Source organism: Folsomia candida, unplaced genomic scaffold (assembly GCF_002217175.1).
Source record: "Folsomia candida strain VU population unplaced genomic scaffold, ASM221717v1 Fcan01_Sc024, whole genome shotgun sequence".
NCBI classification, from domain to species: Eukaryota; Metazoa; Arthropoda; class Collembola; order Entomobryomorpha; family Isotomidae; genus Folsomia; species Folsomia candida.
The window spans coordinates 2,548,581-2,570,705 of record NW_019091216.1 but is presented as its reverse complement, the minus strand read 5'-3'; the positions used below and the strand labels follow the sequence as shown (position 1 = coordinate 2,570,705).

The following is a 22,125-nucleotide window of genomic DNA, read 5'->3' as shown; positions in this document are numbered from 1 at the left end:
TACCCGCACGGGTGCCCGCTACCGGCTACCCGCTACCGGCTACCCGCTACAATTTATTTACAAAATCGACTTAATTTACTGCCTTTCGGTAATCAAGAATGTGTAATAATGTTTCGAAGATAGTTGATGATATAATTAAGAAGAAATAAACTTTTCGCTAGAATAGTTTCTCCGGTTAATCTGATCAGCAAGTTAAATTTATTGGCAAGATTATATAACTACTGAGATATAAGCCTGTCTTAAAGGGAAACGAAATTTGAGATGTATTTATGCATTTTGTTTTACCCACATTTAAATTTTAAAAATCCCACCTCATAAGCTACCATGTTATAAATTTACGTCACATTCCTTTATTATTATTGAAGTGTCACTCGCACACCACTCTCTCAAATTTGAATCACAATACATAACTTAACTAAGAAAACCCAATTTGAAAATCAAATTTTACTGTAATATTAAAATTGCTACATTTTAAAATCTGAGAATTTCAAAATCCCAGAATCCTAATATCTCAAAATCATAATATAATAAACCTATAATGCAGATTCCATTTATCGTTAACAAAAAGTAAAAAAATGAGGTGGCATCTGCAGTCAATTTTCTTCTATCGAGAAAATATTTACATAATTTTTCTATAAGTAGGAATTTTAATCGTCTTGCAACGTGATAATTTTATTTGTATGAACTTGTTTATGCTTTAATTGTACAATGAAATATATATTAAGGTGTGCCGTTAATGGGATGAGACGAGATACGGCTCATCTAATCTACCTACTTGGTGAAATGGTATGGAACTTAAATGGGATAATCAAAGTTGCATCTCATCTCATTTATCGTAAGATGAGGTGAGATGAGATCGTCTCATCTCACCGGCAACCTAACATTTATTTATTTTATATGTCATTACTGATCTTTCTTTATATTTTTACCCAGTTGGAATAGTTGGAACACACAATTTTTTCATCACTTATGACTTTAAAGATACAATACATACATTTGTTTGTGCTTAAATTGAGTGCAAATATTTATCTAGCATAATGACACCAAAAATTTAACAAAACACACTAGTTTCACAAATCGTTTATTAACTAAGAAATTGCTACATGTCCTATCAAAAACTGAAATACGCGTTACCCACGCGGGTAGTTCCAATTACCCGTAGGGTTCCCGCATAACGGGTACCCGACCAGCAACCAGCGGCAACCCTAGATTTTACAATACAAAGATTGATATTTAGTTTTAAGAAATATGTGAAACAAGTTGACAAATTTATTTGGCGTTTCTAAAACTTAATTGAAAGCTAGTCAAAATTTATAAAAAGTGTGCACTGCTACCTAAATGAACTACCCAGTCTCTGCATGTATGATAAACTTTGTGGACTTGAAAATATGTCCCAAGTTGAGAAATAGGTTGTACATTTCTTTGAATTTAAGCAATTTAAATAATTTCTTTTATTTGATATATTTCTTTGATATTAGCACAGTGACTTTCAAACTAATACGTGTATAGGGATGTGGAGTTGGGTTGATTGGATGGATTTGTTGATAAGATTTTTGATTCAGTGGCATTACTGGGTGCCATCAATCCCATTGTGGAGTGTTGACGTAGTCAGACTTTGTTTTTCGTTATCTTGCCAATTGTTCGTTGAATTAGCTTGGGAAATATTCCTGTTCATGTTAAAGTACATATCTATGTTTTCCAAGGCTGCATAATAAAATTGGCATGTGAGATAAAAACCACAGGTGGCCAGGTACTGCAAGTATGTATAAGTATTATTTATGTATGTCGAACGATATCATGTAAATATGTAAAGGCCTTATATTTAATTAATTGGAGTCGTATTTCCATCCATTTTACAAATGAACATCGGTTCCGAAAAAAATCAAAGGGTATGGGAATTTTGTGGTTGTGCCACTATTCTGGAATTTAGCATTGAACAATTTATAATAAGAATTGTCCAGTCTCTGTCCGTCTGTCTGTGTGGAACGCATCCCCTAATGCTGGAAAGCTAAAGCATTGGGGGATATGCGAGAGTAGGAAGTGCACCAACGACCAGGCAGGACAGGAAGTTGAGGTTTTTTGTGAACGAGTCAACACCGTAGGGTGACATAAATTTTGGGTCTTAACAAGATTCTTAACATCATGCTCAAGATTCACATGTTTCTCATGCTTCTCATGATCATCAACATTCTCGGCATTCTCTTCATGTTTCTCATTTTTGTCAACATTTTCGGTATTCTCTTCATGTTTCTCAACATTGTCAACATTCTCGACTTCTCAACATTGTGACTAGGATTAGAACGGGAACTGAGACTTGAAATTGGACTAGGGTGGGTGGTATGTGAGTGGATGATGGGGGAGCATGAGTGGTGTATTAGGGGGCAGGGTAAAGTGTGACATAGGGGTGCGACTAAAATAAGTTGAGTTGGATGAATCGGGTGTCATCGATTAGGTTAAATATCCTGCAGGACGCCCTCGACGCGCGTGATTTAAAGGACGCACGTGCTACATTACTAAGATTATGTTGTCAAAATTTCTTTGCCAGTTGTCCTGTGTTACAAAGGCAAGACGAATTACAGTCTTATTATTAAGATGGACAAACAGGCAGGCGGGCACTATACCTTACTCCGTACACTCACCCGTGTTCTACACGGGCTATAGCCTAGTATTATGGTCCGATTGGTAAGTAGGCGATGAAACGTTTGTGGATGAAGTGATGAAACTGGATTTTTCAGTTATGTGTACAAAAGATTGCTCATGAGCAAAGTGATGATTTATTTATCGAGCAGATTGGTCTGCTTGTGTAAAAATATTGTGCAAGGGTGAACATTGCGAGTCCTATGTATTTGGTTCTTCTGGGTTCACCTGTGTTCTGCCAATGTTAATCAGTAAGTGTGATGAGTTCACTGCTAATAAAATCCTTACCAAATCATTACCAAGATGCACACGTATATGACTCTGCAGAATTGGTAGTGATATCTACCGACCGGTGTAGATTTTGATTTAACCCAAAGTGGTAATGAACACCACTATATTGATTAAAATCAATCTCGCAACGTATAGCGGATGTTCTACATACGCGGTAGAAAGGTTTAACTCTAGGTAGTAAATTTTACCACTGTGCTACACACATGCTCTTCCTCGTGGTAATAAATCCCTACTTCTGCATGCTTTATTATTGCCAAAAGTTATGCAGATTTTCACCGCCACGTGTATATTTGTTGCAGATCCGGTAAAAAATTATGTTTATTCCAAATTCATTGTAGATCTAATTCAGGAACACATTCTAACTACTAAGCATAATTAAACAATGTATGTACATACATGTCTCATTAAAATAAATATATAAGTAATGGAAATATTTTAAATTTTCTGTCTAACACTTATAAAATTTCCAACGGTTTTACAATTTTGCATTATTTCAAAACAGTCGTGTATATATAAATCTTTGACATTAATTATGGTGAATAATGTACCAGAATGTCTAACTTTAAATGAAAAATAATAGCGATCAAAATAATCTACATAGAGTTTTTGGATAACGAGTAAACAATTGTTATCCTGTGTTAGTAAAATATCAGAAATTAAACTAAATTTAGGGTAAATGTATCCCATTGCTATTAATAAGTAATAGCTCGAACAAAATATTATAAATCATACATACCACGAAATCACACTCAGAAAATTTTCTATAAATTTTTAACACCGAGCTATCTCCAATACTTCTTAAATAATTACGATGTCCAATAGTTTCGTTCATCAACTCTTTAATTTTGGCGACATCTTTTTTGCAAATTGAATTGAGGTGGTTAACGTGATCGTCGCTAAAGTGGGAATGGTCTTGGACATTTTTCGAGTATTTTTTCTTAGGTCCGTCACTTGCACATGAGGACTGACGTTTTGGTTTAACGGTTGGCAGTTCTCCTTTTAAATTCCGATGAATTGTCTTCAGCCGATTTTGTATGAGTCAATATCGGTTTACATCGTCATACAAAAAATATCCTACAAATTACAAATTTTTTAAAGAAATTCACATAGATAATAATAAGTTAATAATTAGTAAGAAAAATTCATATTTTAATTTTTACCAAGCCATCAGCTGATTTTGAATATCTATACGGGGGTAACAATTTAATGCTCGTTCCTGCTAAAAATTTCTGGTCAGACGTGGAGGGAGAGAGTCTACAATTTTAATTACAATTACTTAAAAATTAATTAGAACCTAAATAATAACAGAACCCAAATAAAAATCTTAACATATATATGTTCATTTTTTACGCGCAGACTTACCCTTTCACGTCTACTAGCTTATCCAAAAATCCTTTAATTAATGTTGTCGACGAGGTTTTATCGACGCAACCTTTTTGATTACATTCGTCGACTAGACGATATACGGCTGCACTCTCAGTAACTGCTGCGTTTGCAATCTAATATTTAAATAAATTTAATATTACCTGAATTGCATCATATTATATAATTTTTCCTTACTCGTGAAAAAGTATCTTTATAGTGATCCGTTTCTTAAGGGGTCGATGGATAACTGCGACTCACCCGGATGCCTGACTACAATCAATTTTGTAAATTAGGTCAGAATACATAATCTGTAATTAAACTTACCATAACTAATTAAATAATTGGGGAAACTGGCGAAGGAGAGGCTGGATCCAAGTGCGATTTTGTTTGCAATTCGCCTTTTAGAAATAATTCAAAATTTAGTATGACAGGCTGCTCGGAAAGGATTGGAAACACCACCTCGTCAATGTCAGCTCCTTGGTCATCTTGTAGAAAAAAATCTGATTCTTTCGCCAATTCAAATTTTTTCTTTACTACAAACAGAGGAAATGGTGAACATGTGATTATTAGAAAACAAAGTAGATTAAATTAACTAAATTAGATGAAACTTACCAGCTAACAAGAAGTAGATATAATTTCCATTAGAAATTACACACGAGTTAATTTTGCCATCTTGACGAGCGACCTGGCACAAGACTCAAACTGACTTGAGCGCCTCCAGTGCAGCGTCTAAAAGCAAAAGTTTTTAACATATGTATGAAATTCTTACCTTTTTGCAGAAAAAATAATACCAAAATGTATGTCTCATTTAAACCGAAAAGTTGATAAGATGGATTGCATTTGGTAAAATTATTTACAGAAGTTTTTATACATTTTAATGAAAAACAGTACTAGATGGTATAAATTTCTTACAATAATGTTGAACATACAATTAAACAAGGTGATGGACACTCGGAAACCCCAATGGTAATAAAACGGTAATAATGGTTTTATCATCATGTGTAACTTGTATGTACCGAAGGTCTGGTAGAAACGTTTATTAGAAATTCTTTACCAGGTTGCTAAGAGTGTTGGCGTTGTTTTGAGATAAGTAAAATTGAGGCCGGTGGAATTCAGCGAGTGCCATCAATCCCATCGAGCTCTTGAAGAGAAATTGCGATATAAAATATACTTCCTTTAGTATTCGTTTAGGCTGCTGGTCTACTTCATTGCTTAATCGCCATGGAAATAAATTTGTTACTGAGCAGTCGTACATTTATTACCAGGCTGGCAATAGTTACCAGCTGGCGAGTGACAAATATTATCAACTTGGTAATGCCTTTACTACCGGCAACTCTAGTGTAGATTTCAATTTTTCAATGCTAACAGGGCATGGCAAAATGCGCCAGCTTGATGTAAAAAATTTATTAAGAAGCAGTCTCTTATAAAAATGAGTAGACCATACATTGTTATGCATCCCACCTACCCATATTACGTTAAGCAGAAACATTTAAGTAAGTATGATTTACATTAACAGTAATCTCGCAAAAGTTGAGGGCAGTTGATGTATAGGTGTATATGAGCATACATAACTTCAAAGCTTAATTTTTCACCATTTATAATCATAAATTAGATTAGATTAGAGGGATAAATGTAACCCAGACTTCTCTTGTGTTGGTGGACTTCAAATTCTAAATGAGCCAAATTGTTGTCTCTTGACATATCCATACATACATATTGGTTACTGGAGTTCACGTCTTTTCATCAAAAACCAGTTATACATAACACGATAAACTGAATGCTTACTTAATTCTATGTTCAAAAAATATAGGCAACATTAAATTCGAAGTATGAAAAATGATTGCGTCTGTTTTTCAAGGTTTAATTTTTATCTTAAGCATGATCATAATATTTTTATTGCGTAGACATAAGTTTCAATTGGGAATATCAATGTTGCATCACAAAGTCAACAAACTAAAGCTCGAAAAGCATTTATGAAGTGTGGGATCGCTAATGGGAGACCGTCCAATATGACCTACCCGGTCGGAAGAAGTATTAAGGTTTGACTGCACCGTGTTGCATGGAGTGTATATGATTGCCGGTGAGATAAGACGATCTGATCTGATCTCATCATGAGACGATGAAATGAGTTCTCAATGACACCGCCAAAATGTTGTGCGATGAGGTGAGTTGCAGCGAGATTAGACCCATAAGCTGTAATGCATCTCATTGCGATGAGATTCTCATCGCAACGTAAATTAGACGACATGAGATAAGATGTAACTTTAAATGTCTAATTTAAGCTCCAACTCATCTCAATAAGCAGTGAGATGAGATGACGTGAGGTCCATCTAATCCCAGGTTTGGATGAGGGGCGAAATAACTACTGACTCTTCACTCTCTGATGCCTATATAATAAGCCCTTTACCTCGTCACTAGGACCTTGATTTTTATCATCAATTTATTCACGAAAAAACATCCTTATCAATTCATAAATACACAATGATTACTGACAATTTACTTAATTAATTATGAACATGTATTAATCCTGCTGTCTCCCCCATCACACGACGGAATGGGTAAAATTTTATATTTTCCTCCGCCCTCCAGATATGATCACCCTTCGTACTACATCATAAAACGACAAATCCCCTTAACTAAATATCTGTAGCCTCACCTAAGAACAACATAACTACGTGGTAAATATGTACGATATACATTACGACGTCGCTAACGCACTTACAGTAAATGAATTATGTACAACTGTATCATCAAACTCCCGACAATGCAGGATTACATATATTGTTTATTTTTATCACTTGTCTAGACACATAAAGTAAATTGCGACACCAATTACCTACTATATATCCAGCTCAATTAGTACTAACTGTCTCCTCATGTTAAGAGAATCTAGCTTCATCTTAAATATTATATGCAAAGTCGCTTTTCATTATTTATGCAAACATTAATGGGAATTATGACCGTCAAAAATACTAAGCTCAAGAGATATATCCGGTCCAGGTAATTTTTCTATGAAGCCAACCATTTTTCTCATAATTTTAGTACATACTTTTTATTATTCCTACTTATAATGATTCGGTTACGGTGTTGTAGAATGAACTACTCCTGCTCGATAATCTTTATAATATCCACCCTCCTGTCGAGTGTCGTTGGGATTTGGAGTGCCTTGAAAATTACACTTTGTGGATGCTGGGGCTTGTTTACACTTGCCAGTCTTGACCCATTGCAACGAGACGATCCAACTTCTTTGGATATGAATTGCGCTCATTGTGTTGAGCTGTGTGATCCTTTTCATAACTAACCACCTGTCCTGGAGCAAGATAACAACACACATACTAATTAAAACCATAAGTTTCCTAATTATGCTAGATATAATGTTTCCAATAACAATTAGCGGGTAACTTTATTACATATCTGTTTTTTTCAGAGAATTTTTCCTAAGATGAGAAATAGCATGGTCAAGACAACAGTTCGTTGTCCCATGTGAAAAATTTAGAGATGATTTTACATTGTATTTTAAGCAGAACAGAAACATACAATAATTTCATATTGTAATATACAGCTTGGTTTCTCCTAAATATTTTATTTCATTCTGAATGTTTTGAAATTTATGGGTTACAAAGTCTTATTTATTATGTAATTATATACATAGATACAACTTGTCGTGATATAATCCTTTCTTTCTACCTTATATTCATCTGAAGTTGTAATTGCTTCATTACCTTATCAAAATACCTAACCCAAGGACACATGCCATGTGGCTTCTTAGCTCTTCCTTGTCCTTGTAGAATATTCTGTATCAAGGAAATGGTGCACTAATTCACCTGGTGTGGTTGTGATTTCGCACTGTAAATAAAGTTGTGCTCAATTTATTCAAATTGTGTATACTCAAGAGTGAGTATATGATAAAATAATAATAAAATTTCCCCAAAATAATTAATAAATACAATCAAAAAATAACAATCGATTTTAATGGAAACGGACGCGATACGAAAATTGGATATTGTCAACAATGTCAATGTCTATCGGATTACATCCTGATTGATACGTAGGGGCAACTAATAAGTTCGAAATAAATTCCTTGTCGATATAAAATTGTATTAAGTTTGCTATATATAATGTGTAGACATGTCTACTTTACGAAAACCAATGGCTTGCCTAATATCGTATAATGTCGCGCTATTTGGTGCAGGTATTGTTAAAGAGTTCTAAAGTAAGTACTAATCTAATCCCATTGGTCGGGCACCGGTTAGCTGTACTGATAGATTTTTTTTAGATCCATATATTCATGATCAATCTTTTTTTGTCATCACATCGATACCCATAAAGGATTTGACAAACTGATCCTGTGTAAAGCGATAAAACCTATTGGTGAGATAAACAATCAGACGATGAGTACTATAACACTTAGTTTTATGCAAATGTCATTACTTGGTAATGTTGTGTTGTTTTTAAAAACGTTTACTATCATGCTAAAACCAAACATTATGCCGTTAGCATTCAATTGATATATTTGTTCATGCGATTGTAAATGCGCAATATCAGTCGTTATCAGTACCTCCAAGTAAACAAATGATAAGAGAACATTCCACTCCACCTCTGCTAAAATCGCAAAATAAGATGTTTACGCAAAATACATTTAGTCTATTTCGTAATTTCATCTCGCAAACACAACCATTCCAGAGACGATCATAGGATACCAAACTTTCAAAATCTAATACATTTAAGTAATTTATCATGAACGCATACATCTTCAGAAACTTCCCAATAGCAACAGTTGCTTTTGGAAATGGTTTCCAACCCACGAATTCTGAACAATTAAAAGAAAATATAACTTTACTAAAAAGCAAAGCTTCCCTACTTTCTCAAGGCGTGGAGATTGGGCAAAAATATTCCCCGAACTTGAAAGCAGCTGCAGTATTTGCTGGAAAACTTGTCACCATCGTAAACATTGTTATTGCCATTGTTGGAGAAGTTGACAAGCTCTACAAGGAATTAAAGAAGATAGAAGGAAAGATTTTTAATGCTATTTTTGAAGGAAAACTACAAGCGTTGAATAGAAACTTGAAAAACCTACTAGACTCTAGAACCCCGGAAATCCAAAAGATTGCTGAAATTGTCTCTGCCGTTGCAAATTTGGATGAATTATTGCCAATATTTGCAAATGAAGATTCCATCTTTCGCCAACGTTATTACTATGGGGCCCCTTTGTTTCTTAACCTATGCGCCATTCTAAAAGCAGTTTGCTTGATCGCAGAATACACGCCCGACTACAATACTGCCAATCTGCACAGTTTGAAACAAGGCTACCAAAATGTACTGGATTGGTATAGAATTAAATGTATTGGAGGCAGGATGGCGTCATGTTATGTACAACAAATGTTACCACTACCATTTGATAATGAACATGATTGGCTCGGCCTTTATAACGTGTACCCGAAGTACTATAAACACAGATCATTTTTTTTGTAAGTCATCCATTTCTGCTATTGGTAGAAATTAATTGCTAAAACTTATATCGATATTTTCGATATGAACGGGTATATTTAGAAGGTAGAAATTTTGCACAAAAAAGGATTACTTATTGTCGACAAATCCCGCGTCGTTAATAATTTTTTTAGAACTTTGAAATATTACTTATGGGATGCAGCAACTCTTTGTGAGAAAAATGAGCTCTCATATGACCGTGTGCGATTTTTTTGACGCCCACAGGAATTTTTTCGACAAACGCAGGTTTGAAAGCGACCTGTATACTTTTGTACATCTCGATTTTTCGTAAAATTTTTCGATCTCGCAAAGAGTTGCCGCATCCAATAAAAATATTTAAATATTCGAAAAAATGGGTATCGAGTTTTTTCGGTATCTCCATTTTTTTAAATCTAACCTGTGACCTATGGGTGACCTTAAAAATCGACGACTCCAGATTTGTCGACAATTAATTATTACTTTTTTGTGCAAAATTTCAAACTTCTAATTTTACGGCTTCATGTCGAACTTATTGAGAGAAGTTTGAGCCAATAATTTCAACCAATAGCATAGATTCCGTGGAGTATTTTGTTGTAATATTATATTTCGATCAAGCGCCTGGAGGAAATATGGAGAAAATTTGGGTGGCACAGGGTGGCGACTGTGGTTCCGAAGGTTTGCGTATTACAATCTTATTGACACTTGGGATATCAGGCGTTATGAAGAGGTTAAATTCGAACCTTTTATACTACTAGTAGCAGGAGGAATATTCGGTAAGATAAAACCTTCAGTATGCAGTGTTGATGCTAGCCCGACTCAGCTTTATGCGATCGTCCGTGTATTCTTGTATTGTTATTTCTACCAAATTCTACAAACTGGTGGGTTGTATATTGTGATCCAAACATTTACGTATTTAAACTTCATATTTAGTATATAGTTGTCATTTCTGCCTAGCATACCAAATTTCAACTAAATCTGACAATTTTTGCTAATAAGTGTGTCTCATCCGATTGGGTCTCACGGGTTGAAACAAATTCTAATACACTCTCCGAAATGTGGTAATGATTCATTACTGGTCGGTGTCTATAGATATGTGACTCTACCGCGCTTGGTAATGAAATCAATATTGCCTGGTATACTTTTGGTAATAAAGTTATACACCGCGCCATAGGCATGGAATTAACGCACCCAAAAAAATAGTGAAAAACGCCCAATAAAGTTGGAAAAACGACCCTTAATTACTTTTCCCCAAATAAAATTTTTTATGGACCCAATAGTAAACTAGAAATGCCCAATAATGTCATTATATATAAAAACAATACATTACAACATTAAATACCTTTTTATTTCTTATACCTTATTCAAAAACGGGTTTTTACATAGTAATTAATGCCTTCTTGGCTTTAGTTGGGCGTCCAGGACCGCAACGGGTGCCAATAGGAACCGTTTTAGCTTCTGGACACACTTCATACTGATTGTTTATAATCGCAATACCCAATACGTGTTTACAAACATACATTTTTAAGAATACAGGGCAAGAGCATGAGGATTTAATCCATCGACGTGCCTTGAATTTAACTAACCAAAGTCTATTTAAACACATTTTATATGTGTCAAAACTCTTCCAACTTCGACGTTCTCTTAATCGTAAATATTTATTAATATCATCCTCTTTAAGTTTTGGTTGATTTGCTGCAGAAATAAAGTAGGTAGTAATATTGTCATCACAAGTGCGATATTTAACATCCCGTTTATTTTGCACCCAGTTGAATGCAGATGTTTGCAAGGCAAGTGATAAAGAAGGTTCTTCGTGAAATGATTTTGCATCACGGATCCCTGGTATTCGCTCCTTTGACCAAATTTCCATTTGATTTATCATGTATTGAATTAACTGGCCAAGTGAAAGTCGCTCCCGGAAAGTACCCTGTCGCTTTATCCATGTATTTGTAGCCTCAATTCCATTATTGGTACTTGGAAATCCCATGCAATATCCTTCATACCATCCATCACGGATGTCAAGATGTTCCTCTTTACGTAATTTTGGAATAATTTACCTTTATCCTTTTGCACATGATCATGACCTGTGACAGACTTTTCAATCCTAACTTCGAGGGTGGAACTTGGCAGAACCATCCTGCATTTCGAAGAACAGGTCGGTGAAATGCGGCAGTTGTAAACCATTATGTCCCTTCATTTGAGGCGTATTTTGTTTTATACACCCATTCACAACGATCCTTCAGGTACTTTTTGGCCTAAGCAATATTTTCAAACTTATCCAAGTGTTCGCAAATGCTCAATTTTCGCCTCTTAACTTCCGGTTGCTTTTCTGAATCAGATTCCGAATTACTTGTGTCGAAATTCACAGTTTGGAAAGCTAATGCCATAGCCAAAACTACAATTAATTACCAAGAGTTTGAATAACAGAGTAAAACAAATTCCTTCTCTGCCAACACAATTTATGTGGCTAGTTGGTAAGAACAAGCCACCAGGAAAAGATTTGTGTCGTACCATATGCATCATAATCTGATGGTATGTATATTGTATACATACTAGTATAAATTAGAATATCAGGCAAGACTTAGTTAAGCTTATTTGGTTAATTATATTATTGGGCATTTCTAGTTTACTATTGGGTTCAGAAAAAAATTTATTTGGGGAAAAGTAATTAAGGGTCGTTTTTCCAACTTTATTGGGCGTTTTTCACTATTTTTTTGGGTGCGTTAATAATGTTCCCGCGCCATATTGAATTACTACATATTCGTACTAAATAATTACCGAAATCATTACTGCTGTGCAGTTTATATATGACTCTACCACACTTTTTACAGTGTATAACTTCACGGCTTCACCATAGTTGCACAGACATTACTAGCAACCTTGAAACCAGGGTTGCATTTTGTCCGTCCAAAACACTTTTGACCGGCCCAGTGGACAAAAGCGGTCAAAAGTGGTTTTAACCACTTTGGTGGTCAAAAATGGCCGCCTATGTATTTAGTTATGGAGAGAGCTAACTTTTTTTAAAATCAATATTTTTGAAATCTAACTTCATATTCGTGATCTCCACAAAGTTCTGAGCATTTTGACATGTAACATGGTCATTTTTAGACAGTTTTTATCGAATTTACAAATTTTCCATAAGAATACATGGGAATTTTAAATATTATCCTAACTTGACCGTATTACCCACTTATTTTCTCAGAAGGACTAGGTACATTTTACCCTCAAATCTGGCCCAAACCTTTTTTTCCTTAATTCTTGTTGGTATGATGGAGGAAGAATAAATATATAACACAAAGTTGGAGAACACGAATATGAAGTTAGATTTTCAATATAACAACTGTTAAAGAAGTTGTTTCACAGAGCCCCAAAATGAGTTTTGACCACTTTTGACCACTGGCCACCAATTTTGGTGGACGGCAAAAAGTGTCTTTTGACCGCCTTTGACCACTGTCCAGCAAAAAGTGGTTTTGACCACTTGCAACCCTGCTTGAAACCAACTTTCGGCACGGTAGGAGAATTTTTGAAAACTCGGTATGGACGACCCCATAGGGCACCTTTGGTTGACAATTTTCTCAATTCGACCTCATAACTCTTTATTACATGTCATGAGTTACCTACGTACAAAATTTCAACTCGATTGGACAATTTCTGAGAATCGGTATGGGTCACCCCTTAGGGTCTCTCTACTTGAAAAGTTGTGAAATTTTACTTCATAGTCTTTCATTAGGGGCCATTAGTCACCTATATGCCAAATTTTAGCATTCTACGATAATTTTGAAATATTAGTGTATAGTACCCCCAACAGTACCCCTAACCTAACCTAACCACTTTTTTTGACCCCCACCGGTCAACCAATTGACCAAGTTGGCTCATCTTCGAAGTTGACCTTTACTTTCACCCCGTACACATATGGTGAAAATATAAAGGCGATCGGTTCAGCCGTTTTGGCCATATCGTGCAGACAGGCCGACAGACAGACACGATGGTTACCTACATAAACTATGAGTCGGGCTAAAAAGCAAAATAAATTAGATTAGATATTTCTATATTGATTAGATATTTATTCATGGTAATAGAATAAAAACCCAAATCTTTAGCTGAAAACAAATATAACGATCGTATTCTGAAGGCTAATTTTTAGACGGGAGTGGGAGTGGTCACTCACACGACCACTAAAAGTTTTATTCGGAATACAACCGAAAGGCTCCATGTAATGCATTATTTGTTAATAGGTGCCTATGACAGTGACGAACCGTATCGTGCAGTCTTGGCGGAATATCGGCAACGTGTGGAGCGCGTTATGCTGGATTTCTTCAATGAGTTTGATTTAATGTGAAATTACTTATTGATTAGTCTAGATTATATGCTTAAACTAATGCTGTTTCAGAACCGGATATGAAATAATAGTTCAATTGAGACAAAATTTATAATTTAAATTAATTTAAATAAAGAAACTTTCAATGTGCAGTGTTGATTTAGCCCGAGTCAGGTATCAGGCCGACTGTATATTTTATATCAAGTTTTTAAGGAACCGAGTTATTTCTACCAAATTCTACACACCGGGGGGTTGTATATTTAGTCGTTCCAAACACTTACGTATTCAAACTCATATTTAGTATATACGGGTCATTTCTACCAAGCATACCACATTTCAACTCATTCGTGTTAGGGACACTCCCACCAGGCAAGGAGCTGGTGGAGGTGTTTACTTTATAAATTTTTTTTTTCTGCGATATTTCTACGATATTTCTACGATTATGTGTAAGGTTAGAGTCTTATATGTTCGACTCCTATGAAGTCAGCTTTTTATGAGATTTCTGATTGTAAGATATACATGAACTCTGCGAATACATTACTTTACTAAACTGAATAAAGTTTTAGAAACCAATCAGGACGCTTCAAGATCTGTTGATCGCAGACTACCGTAGGCACCCAGTGCCCCGGAAAATTCTCGATAATTGGGAGGTATTCTGACAATCTCAAGAATAAAACTATCGACTGCATTGGTATTCATGTCTTTGTTATTTAAGGTACCAGGCAAATCACATCTCTATACATCTCCTCTCGAACAACTTACCATATTTGCAAGAAATCCATCAGCCTACCCACCATTACTGGTTCCAATCCCAGGATTCCATCAGTCACCCCTCTCCCACCCTCCATCCTCCTGGTAATAGACAAAATTAGACAATGGATAAGTTGTGGCTATTTGTCGTAGTACGTGTACAACTCAACCTAATGAGGTGTGCACCAGTTGACAACAAATATAACGACAACCTGGATCTCGTAGTGTACGTGTCTGTTTACCTTCATGGTTATCTTTAGTAATGTCCGAAGTCCCAAAATGTTTGAAGTCGGATAAGAGTTTGTTGTGTGCATTACGGAGAGGAGCGGACGTAAGTTTCCTTGCCAACTAAAACTCACTTTGAAAATTTGGGAGGTCAGCAAACCGTTTCGCCGAATCTGGCAGATTCGCCTGGGATATCATCAACTCTTTTGCTATTTCTTTATCTGGAACAAAAAGCTTCCGGTGTATTTCCCAAATTACAAACGGCAATATAGTTTTGACAGTTTCTTTTATGATTTGAGGGATTTGACTGATAATGGCATTGCAGTAATTTCCTACATGTAGCCTGACACGGTGGTCTTCTTCAAGTTTTCCATCATCCAAGACCCGTAGCATTTGCGAATACCGTTGCTTTCCTGATACGTCAACATCTTTGTCGTCTCTTCCGTTTTCATTCTGAATGACGTCAAATTCGCAATCGCGCAAAACAGAAAATCAGCAAACCCCCCCAAATAACTTATACTAGGGAATCCTCCTCTACTCTTTGTAAATCTTCAGATGCTGGAAGAAAGGCCGCTTTACATAGAAGCGAGTATCTTCCTGCTATTTAACTCCGGCTCCCTTCAGCAGAAGCAGCAACGTATTAAATATTCAATTCGCAAAGCCACTTATACTTATGACGACCACGGGGAACTTGTCCTAGTCAAAACTCCAACGAAACTGAAAAAATCTATGTATACGGTTTTTGAGTATAAATCCATCTCTTACCAATATCTTGGATATTGCAAATCAGGGACGATTTATCCAATATCCGACATCAATGGGAATTCCTGCGCCCCGTTAGGGTCCGTAGTCTCAGGTAAAAATTTGTTGTGTAAATCTGGCCAAGTTCGAAACTGTCAAAAAGTTGTGCAAACACAATAATTATTTATTTTGCTTATTATTTTCCTACTAGACCTCAAGTGCATGTATCCGAACAATGCTGTTTGGTTAGAACATTGGAACTTGGGACGGCGGCTGATGTATGTAAGTGAAAAGCAGAATTAAATTCAGACAAAAATTAATAACAACCGATCTTTTTTTTACATAACCGAAGTATAAACCTTGCCCGTTGACCTGCACCTTCGTAAACAGGCCATCCATTACCCAGTTGACGGACGACTTTTTAGCCCGAGTCAGGGCTTATGGAACCGTCATGCCCGTCCGTCCGTCCGTCTGTCTGTCTGTGATCTCGATAGGGCCAAAACGACTGAACCGATCGACTTGAAATTTTCACCATATGCATATTAGACAAAGTTAGGAATCAAGTTCGAAGATGAGCAAAATCGGTCCACTGGTTGACCGGTTGGGGTCTTATATACCGAAATTTCAAAAGTGTCGTAGAAAGCTGAAATTTGGTACGTAGGTAACTGATGGCTTCTAATGAAAAAATATGAAGTAAAATTGTGAAAATTTTTATTTGGAGGGACCCTAGTGGGTCACCCATACCGATTTTTCAAAATCATTCAATTAAGCCGAAATTTGGCACTGATGCTAATAAAAGCTTATAATAAGGGTTTATGAAATGAAATTGGGAAAACTTTGAACCAAAGTTACCAATTTTTCAAAATCATCCAATTAAGCGGAAATTTGGTAAATAGGTTGGAATATAGTTCAAATTAATATAAAATAGTCGGATGGATAAATTTCTGTCCTAACCCTGACTCGGGCTATATGGAGTCTGCACTGTAGGTTTTAATCCTGGGACACCTTTCTAAAGCGGGAGCATTGATAAGTGGGTGTGGGTTTACGGCAGATGTTACTCATACTATCGAAGTAGGGGCGCTAGGCATCGAAGTAAGTGGCGACTGCAAATTGCAATTAAAGGAAAACGTCACTTTATCATCCACTGGAAAGCACTGCATGGAGAAAACCTCTAAGTTCTTATTGCGCCACATCCTTCCAATCCAAATGAGTGTACTCCATAATTTTATCCTAGACGAGCGGGATGGTACTATGTCGATGCGAATGAGCAATGGCACGCAAGTAATTGACGCCGACTTTAACCCTTTGCTAACAGATGCGCAAACCGCATTATGTTATCCTTCCTAAGCAGACCAGCTTTCTCCTTTGCTTTACTAATATCATTTCAGATAATCGCCGATATCGTGTTTTGTTACAGGTACCAATTGGGACCCTTCTTTTTTATTGGAGGAAACCTTCCAGTAGCCCAAGCCAAGTCGTATCTAATTTGTGACGTGCCTGATAACGTATACTCAATTATGTATGCAATTATGATGCTTTGTTTGTTGAGTTTAATAACACGTTTGCATACATTGTCTACTCTCGCTGTCGCGTGCTCTGAAATTTCTAGAGTAACAGGGCACCAGAACAACGACTTCGCCAAGAAGGTGTGATTTTGAATGCAAATGAAGAACTGTAAGACGCGAAATATTTCATATTTACTTAATTATGGTGGTTCTAAATCGTAATAAACTAATTTTTCAATAATTTACAAATGGGGTGGGGTGTCGTCTCCGCAATTTTACTTGTAGCAGCAAGTGCTGGTTTACCAGTAATGGCAATTGTGGATGGATGGCTTCCTCTTCCGGGAATTATTGGACGATTTACCTTGTGCACCAAAAATATTTCTGTGTGACTTAAAGTTAAAGATTATAAAATATTAGAAAACAAAATTATATTTGTTTTTGCAAAATTATTTTGTTTCATTTGTAGAATATTATAATTTTCCTTAACTTTCCTTAACTGAACTTAAATTCTTTTGTGCGACAAAATCGTACACATATAATTTACAATTTATCAAATAAACATGAATGTATTTCCCTTTATCAGATCTTACATGTCTTCACGGTCTAATTGTTTCCTATCAAAAACTTCAAACTTCTGTGTTTGCATAATGTGGTTGGAAGGTATATGCTTTTAGTTTATCTTAGAAAATGATACATCTCTATCCACGTAAATCCAGTACGAGAGAGTATATCCGTCATGATCACAAGATCCGAGTTTGCTGATGTGTAATATGGATGAAATTGTCGAGCATGTCAATAGGGGAGAAGAACCTAAAATCCCAAAAACTCCTAGACTCGTCAGCATTCATAATGACACGTTAATGCACAGGTGATTGTTGGTTGTTGTGTTCCGACGACATGTAGTAAACGGCGAACAAAAGACTGAAGGCGGGATGCCTCTCAACGCAAAAAACTTTCTGCCTTCTAAAATTGTTTAGCAAAGTATTACAAGTTAGAACGTGTGGAAGAGAAAGGTGACAAGCCACAGGTAGAAACCGACATTTGTGAATTAGAAATCATTAGCAGATCACATTAAATTAATTTGTCCATCAAACAGAATTAAGTTTCTTTGTTAATTGCATCAAACACTAAATGTGCCCAACATTATTTTGTCTGGGAGGAAAACACTCTTGATCTTCATGTTTCCACTTCATGGAGCCTGGCCCAGTCGTCGCGGCAAACCTTATGTCATGAATATCGAATATGTAAATGATGTACACGTATGCGAAACCCCAAACCTCTGTTTACTAAGCTATGAACTTAGTAAACAGATTCTATTAAAGTATATGCAGAGCTTTGATTTACTAAATTTGGGAAAAAAATGTTTGCTTTTGTAACGAAAATGCTACCAGATCGTGTTTGAGAGTTCATCTCGTTATTGAAAGTAAACGACACAAATGAATGCACACACAGTGAGGTATACTGGCTTCTGATTCACAAAGTTCAGATTGCAGAGTTTTCAATTTACTTTATCCGTAAATAAAAGTGCAATTACCAATTAGAGTTTATTAAGGCAAAGAAATATACATGTGTTATACATCTGCGACATTATTTTAACTTACTATTTAAATGAACGTTGAGAGATCAGGAACTTATTGTGGTGAGAGATGGACACGGAGTGAAAAAATGAGTATTTATTTCTTTATTACTTTGGCTTATGTTGCGTTATCCATACACTTCTTTCAAACTCATCTTATTGTTATTTGTACTTATAATAATTATTGATTTAGCGGCTTACCCTGTGAGTAGTGAATCCGATCGTCGAGTCTACGGCAACTTAATTGGAAGTATCACAAAAAAAATTATATCTGTGTGGACAATGTTCCTTATGCTCGGCACGCGAGATGAAAACCAACTATCAGCCAGGCAGGAAAGAGAACGAAACGTTTACTGCTCATAATCTTACTGCGCAATAAGTTGACCCAGGTGGTGGCGATTCCTCTCCTTTGCTTCAAGTAGTGAGGCTCGAAGGTGGCCCGCGGGTGACTGGTTGCTAAAATGTGGTAAGATTGCCGTAAAGTGAGAATGTCATTATTCACATACTCATGTATGCACGTACTTGAATGTAAATTGATTATTCGTAACGACGCCTCTGTTAATTACGTACTCCTACTTGATATGAATGTTAAGTGCATATATGGAATGGTCGATTCAAAATTACGTACCATAGTCCAGCAAATAATTTAGACAATTTTCTCAATTTTAGTGTCGTACTAACTTTGAATTATTTCGTTTAGATGAGACAACCCCAAGAAAGCCTACAGAGGTAATAAATATTTGTCTAAATAATTTAATTTTTGGTTTTTAAATATTTATTACAAAACTTTGTAGGAAAGTTGGAGGACGACTCAGTATTTCCACTCCTCCGCCCAGTCTGATCCGTGGGCAAGGAAACCACCGATTGCCTCATAAGCCCAAACCGGGCGTTGGTAGATCATACTGAGAGGCACTATTGTATAACAAAAAAATATAAACTACTAAACAACAAATGAAAATGGTTTGAAAGTTGATAAAATACGAATAAAACAAAAAAATGGTCCTTGAAGCTGTGCCGTAAGAATCCGGCGTGGGTTATGAACCCTTTGCCGCAGCAGAAGTAGCCAAATGTTGGACTATCCTCCTCCAGAATCTCAACGAAAATAGGCATAAAAATAAATATAAAAATAAATAAACAAATAATGAACAGAATAAATATAAAAGTAAATAAACAAATAATGAACAAAATAAATATAAAAATAAATAAACAAATAATGAACAAAATAAATTTTAAAATAAATAAACATATAATAAATAAAATAAATATTAATATAAATAAATAAATAATAAACAAAATTAATATAAAAAGCTAAAAAGGGGGTTATTAATTATTTTTTCCTTCACAACGCTAATGTTGATTACATTTGAAATATGAGCAAGCATCTGGCTTATAGAATGGTTTGAAATACCACACGGGTGTTGAGGATCGTATTTTTCGATACATGCCATTGTTCTTAGCTTCGTAGACACATTCCATGTTTAGGACATCTGGAATTATTATATAAATATTGTTAATTTAATTAAATGTGGTCACCGACCATCCTGTACATTGCTTATTTGTTCCATCTGTTGGGATGAGAAGGTTGAAAGGGCGACGGCAGAGAGGAAAGGACGAAGTTGGCGGTGTCCCGAAATTCCTCTGAGTGGTTTGGTTGGTCCAATTTTCCAGGCATCGATGATGGAAAACGTGGCCCCCAGACTTCGCTTTCGGGATCCTGACGCCGCACCGTAGTCCTACCAACTTCCTTCCTGAAGCGACCTGCGCCTTTTTTCTCTCGCCTCCAAAGTCGTGGTAGCAAACGATATGCTGTTCTGGAGGATAAATTATTTAATGTACGAATATACAAAAAAGGAGGCACAATTGGAGAGGTATGAGAGGGGATGAGGGGAGTGTAAGAGAAGAGGGTAGAAGAGTTGAGGGTACAAAGAGGAGGTGAGGAAGACTTAGAAGAGGAGGTGAGGAAAGGGTAGAAGGGGAGGTGAGGAAAGGGTAGAAGGGGAGGTGAGGGGAAGATTGGAAAAGAGGTGTAGAGAGAGGGTCCGCTCGACTCGGTCCAGGTAAGTAACCATTTTATGTCGATAACATTCAGCAGACATTGAATTATACGTATACTTTTAGGAGCAGCGGTTACTAGAACAAAGTGGAGCTTCATTGATCGGATACAACATTCAGAGTTTTTAAATTCAATATCATCCCTTAGCATGGTGGAGCTTCAGCAGACCACTACTAATCTAGAAATATCAAACATTTCAGCAGCAAAAAAAAACTACACTCTAAGAAACCCAGAATTGATTCTGAGAAAATTTCAATACCAGAAATGAGGTATAAACCAACTTTCAATATCTGGTATCGATGAACAGTATTAAACTATTAGGCTACCTTTTATACCTAGAATACCCCAGTGCGCTATTAGTGAGATTGATACGGTTGGAGTAATGATCAACGCAAGTTTGGTACTGAGATGTTACTACAATCGTAATGTCTCAAGTTTGTCCGTTACATTTACTGTGGCCGGTATTGCTCACACTATTAAAAGTGTTGTCAAATCTAGCGTAATATATGTATTTCTCAGAATGAGGGATAGCAACCCCTCATTGGTTAAATGGCTTGGAAAATAACTTGCAACAGTTTAAATTCCTATTGATAATGATAGAATACATATTTATGAGTATTATAAAATAAGTAATTAGAAAATATTAAGGTAGGAATTTTTGTAATATGAATTATTTGGAAATGAGGCATAGCTACCCCTCATTCGAGTAAAGTGTAATTTGAGACTGATGAGGGTTTGGTGCTGGCGCAGGTTGACTGGCAGTCAAGTGGACTGCTGGCGCCCTCTTTCCGCATAAGTAATAGTTATAAGAATTAAAGTCAGTGCCAATTGTTATGTATAATAATTGTTAAAATTGGTGAATATTTCAGTTATGAAAAATATGCATTATGTAGATGAATGTATGAGTAATATGAGTTGATTAATTTTAGATTTGAAATAAGTTATAGAATAATTTATAATTGAATGAGTATTTGTGTAATGATTGTATTTCATGTAAAGTCATTTCGTGGTGATGAGGGAGCAGCCATTTTATCACCATTCCGCTGCAACAAGAGAGAAGTGAGTCACGTAGGAAAAGTGCTCTACAAATTGTTGTATTATTTTAATTGGCGTGAATCAATTTGAGTAATTCTTTGTGTGAATTGAATAGTGTGAGTGTGCTATAATAAACTACTGCTAAAAGTAAAAGTCATGATCTTGT

General features: G+C 35.9%; 1 protein-coding gene and 2 long non-coding RNA genes across 3 annotated transcripts; 1 reads left to right on the top strand and 2 right to left on the bottom strand.

Annotated features, from left to right (window-relative positions):
- Nucleotides 1–330: 330 nt before the first annotated feature.
- Nucleotides 331–1,567, bottom strand: LOC110859155. Its single transcript, XR_002548831.2, has 2 exons — nucleotides 1,335–1,567; nucleotides 331–1,205 (listed from the first exon to the last, which is right to left on the bottom strand). It is a non-coding gene; the product is annotated as an uncharacterized LOC110859155 (long non-coding RNA).
- Nucleotides 1,568–3,272: 1,705 nt separating this feature from the next.
- Nucleotides 3,273–4,562, bottom strand: LOC118438697. Its single transcript, XR_004836999.1, has 4 exons — nucleotides 4,489–4,562; nucleotides 4,291–4,427; nucleotides 4,089–4,182; nucleotides 3,273–4,002 (listed from the first exon to the last, which is right to left on the bottom strand). It is a non-coding gene; the product is annotated as an uncharacterized LOC118438697 (long non-coding RNA).
- A 4,391-nt stretch (nucleotides 4,563–8,953) lies between these two features.
- Nucleotides 8,954–14,647, top strand: LOC110859134. Its single transcript, XM_022108006.2, has 3 exons — nucleotides 8,954–9,761; nucleotides 10,375–10,532; nucleotides 13,992–14,647. The coding sequence occupies exons 1-3, from the start codon at nucleotides 9,031–9,033 to the stop codon at nucleotides 14,093–14,095; spliced, it is 993 nt and encodes a 330-aa protein (XP_021963698.1). The 5' UTR covers nucleotides 8,954–9,030; the 3' UTR covers nucleotides 14,096–14,647.
- The last annotated feature ends 7,478 nt before the right edge of the window (nucleotides 14,648–22,125 follow it).